Below are 2,467 nucleotides of genomic sequence, written 5' to 3' on the forward strand. Positions count from 1 at the left end.
TATAACAGGAAGAACAAAAGATTTTGTGGCGCATGAAAAACAAAAAGTCATGATCATGAAAAAAAGCAATTTTATGACAATACATTCATTAAATTTTTTCGTAACCACTGAGATATGTAAATTCCACTTACATCTTTTTGTTATCTGATTCCTTAAAATGTTAGTGTTTTATTAAAAGAGGAACAAAAGTAATTCTGTCATGAAAAGGTTAAGTAATTCATCGGGTATCACGCACACGCGCAACTGATCGCATCGAAATCAAACAGACAGGAAATGATGTGTAAGAAATTATTTATTTCAGTCGATAATGAAATTCTGAATGGGGATCGTAAGGCCAGTTAAAATATTCACAACATTACCTTTACTAAGTAGTTCTTTTCCAGTCTTCCAGAAGCGCGTGTCAGTGCGACTTTGTTTCAAGAAGTAAGTAAAACAGATACATTTATCTTTTAGAAAAAGAAATATATGTCATCGCTTCTTGTATTTTCCTTCCGTTTATCTTTTGGTCTCTTCGTACTTTTACCCAATAAAATATTCAGCAATTCTATATCGTTCGAGTTTTACTGTTCTTTGGACAGTTTCTCAATCCTTGTACTAATGTTATATCATCTATATATATCTATAATATAACATCTATAATACATCTATAATAATTTTTATATCTACGTTTATAATTATCTATAGTCTTCCGATACATAAAAAATAAAAATAAAAATTATTTAAGATAGTTTGCATTTCTATAAATCATAATTTCTTAATTAATTAATCTTATTCTGCTATTATAACGTATTTAAGCAAAACTTATAATTGTCAAAATTTTATTCGCTACACCATCAAGTAGCAATTTATTAATTTAAAAGTATTTGCAAAATGTTATATTAAATATTAACTTTAGATTTCTTTTATGTCAACAGTCATAACATCGACATGAACGAAATAAAGGAAGAAGATAACTGTAATAACACCAACAAAAGCAACAACGAAATTCAGAAACGATCTGTGAAATGGACCGCCGTTCTCTTTTATATTTATCTTCATGTCATTGGTCTCGTTGGACTATACATTCTGTTTAAAGCAAAATTAATGACGATATTATACTGTGAGTATCGCAAACCATTACGTAGAATAGAATATAAATGAAAAATAGGATTAGTTAATTCTTTATTAGATTAGCTCATTTTAAAATAATGGTAGAACCCGCAAAACATTTAGATAGTGTATACTTATACAATGTATATACATCTATGTATCATGTATGTATATACATAATATGTGTCACTCATATACTATACATATGCATGATATATATCTCCGATCTTTAATGTGCATACATACATACATACATATGTACATACATATGATATGTCCAATTAATGCTCACCTGTCTTGTATAAACTACACGGTTGGTCTCGCGCGCTCGGTCTAGCTACGTTTATACTTGTATGTCCAATTAATGCTCACGTGTCTTGTATAATAATTTATGTATGAAATTGTGATTTATTATATGTATATATCTGCATGCAGGGTTGAGAAAGTTATTTTATAAAAGTATTTAGTTACAGTGACAGTTTTTTTCGCTAAAAATGTAACTAGTTACAGTTACAAGTTACCATTTCTGAAAAGTAACGCGTTACAGTTACAGTTATTTAATAAGTAACGAATCGTCACTTTGCAGTTACTTCCTTGAAATGAAAATAAAAATATCAAATCTGTATTTGAATGGTAAAGCGCCGTTATTGCCTCCAAGTATCTTATAAAAGCTTTAAATGTATTTTTCATGAACACAGCTTTCTGCCAGTATGTTAACTTTTGTAATGTGTCCATTATCTTCTTTTTGATGGTCCTTTAATGCGTGTACAAGTGATAATATTTACACAGTAATCTAACATTTTATTAATTTCAGTTATATTCCTCATCATAATTAGTACCATAGGACTGACTGTGGGTGCTCACAGATTATATGCACATCAAACATACGTTGCTGTATGGCCACTCAGACTCTTTATAGTGCTAACACATACTATGGCAGGGGTGGTAAATGAAACATTTAATCGCACCGATTAAATATTCAATGTTGTTTAAATACTCGAATGACTTCATTGTATTAATTAATCGAAAATATAAGATAAATTTTAGAATACAAAAATTCTTATATTATGGGCAATATCGTTAGTATATTTTTTACATACAGTTTTAAATGACTATTGAAGTGTTTCATACATATCCATTGCATATGCGCTATTCCACTCTTTCAAAAAGTGAAATTTATTGCAAAACTTAAAAATGGATTGCACATTTATCAGCATTGTTTATACATTTTGACATAAAATTCTATTAAAGATTTAAAGTCACGTTTATTCAGATATCTATACATAAATATAGATACATAATATACAATAATACAATACATAATATACAGGGTGATTCAAAATAGGTATAGTGTCCCTGAAATGTCGTATTCCTGATT

General features: G+C 28.7%; 1 protein-coding gene across 1 annotated transcript in view; it reads left to right on the top strand.

Annotated features, from left to right (window-relative positions):
• LOC105568101 (stearoyl-CoA desaturase 5) overlaps positions 1-2,467 on the top strand; it is an 11,963-nt gene that overhangs the window by 3,014 nt on the left and 6,482 nt on the right. The window contains exons 2-4 of the mRNA XM_012023494.1: positions 302-423; positions 915-1,099; positions 1,904-2,034. Of these exons, the coding sequence (XP_011878884.1) occupies positions 320-423; positions 915-1,099; positions 1,904-2,034 (420 nt within the window). The 5' untranslated portion in view covers positions 302-319. The remainder of the gene's footprint in view (positions 1-301; positions 424-914; positions 1,100-1,903; positions 2,035-2,467) is intronic.

This window comes from Vollenhovia emeryi, unplaced genomic scaffold (genome assembly GCF_000949405.1).
Source record: "Vollenhovia emeryi isolate VEMERY1.0 unplaced genomic scaffold, V.emery_V1.0 DF939131.1, whole genome shotgun sequence".
Lineage (NCBI taxonomy): Eukaryota > Metazoa > Arthropoda > Insecta > Hymenoptera > Formicidae > Vollenhovia > Vollenhovia emeryi.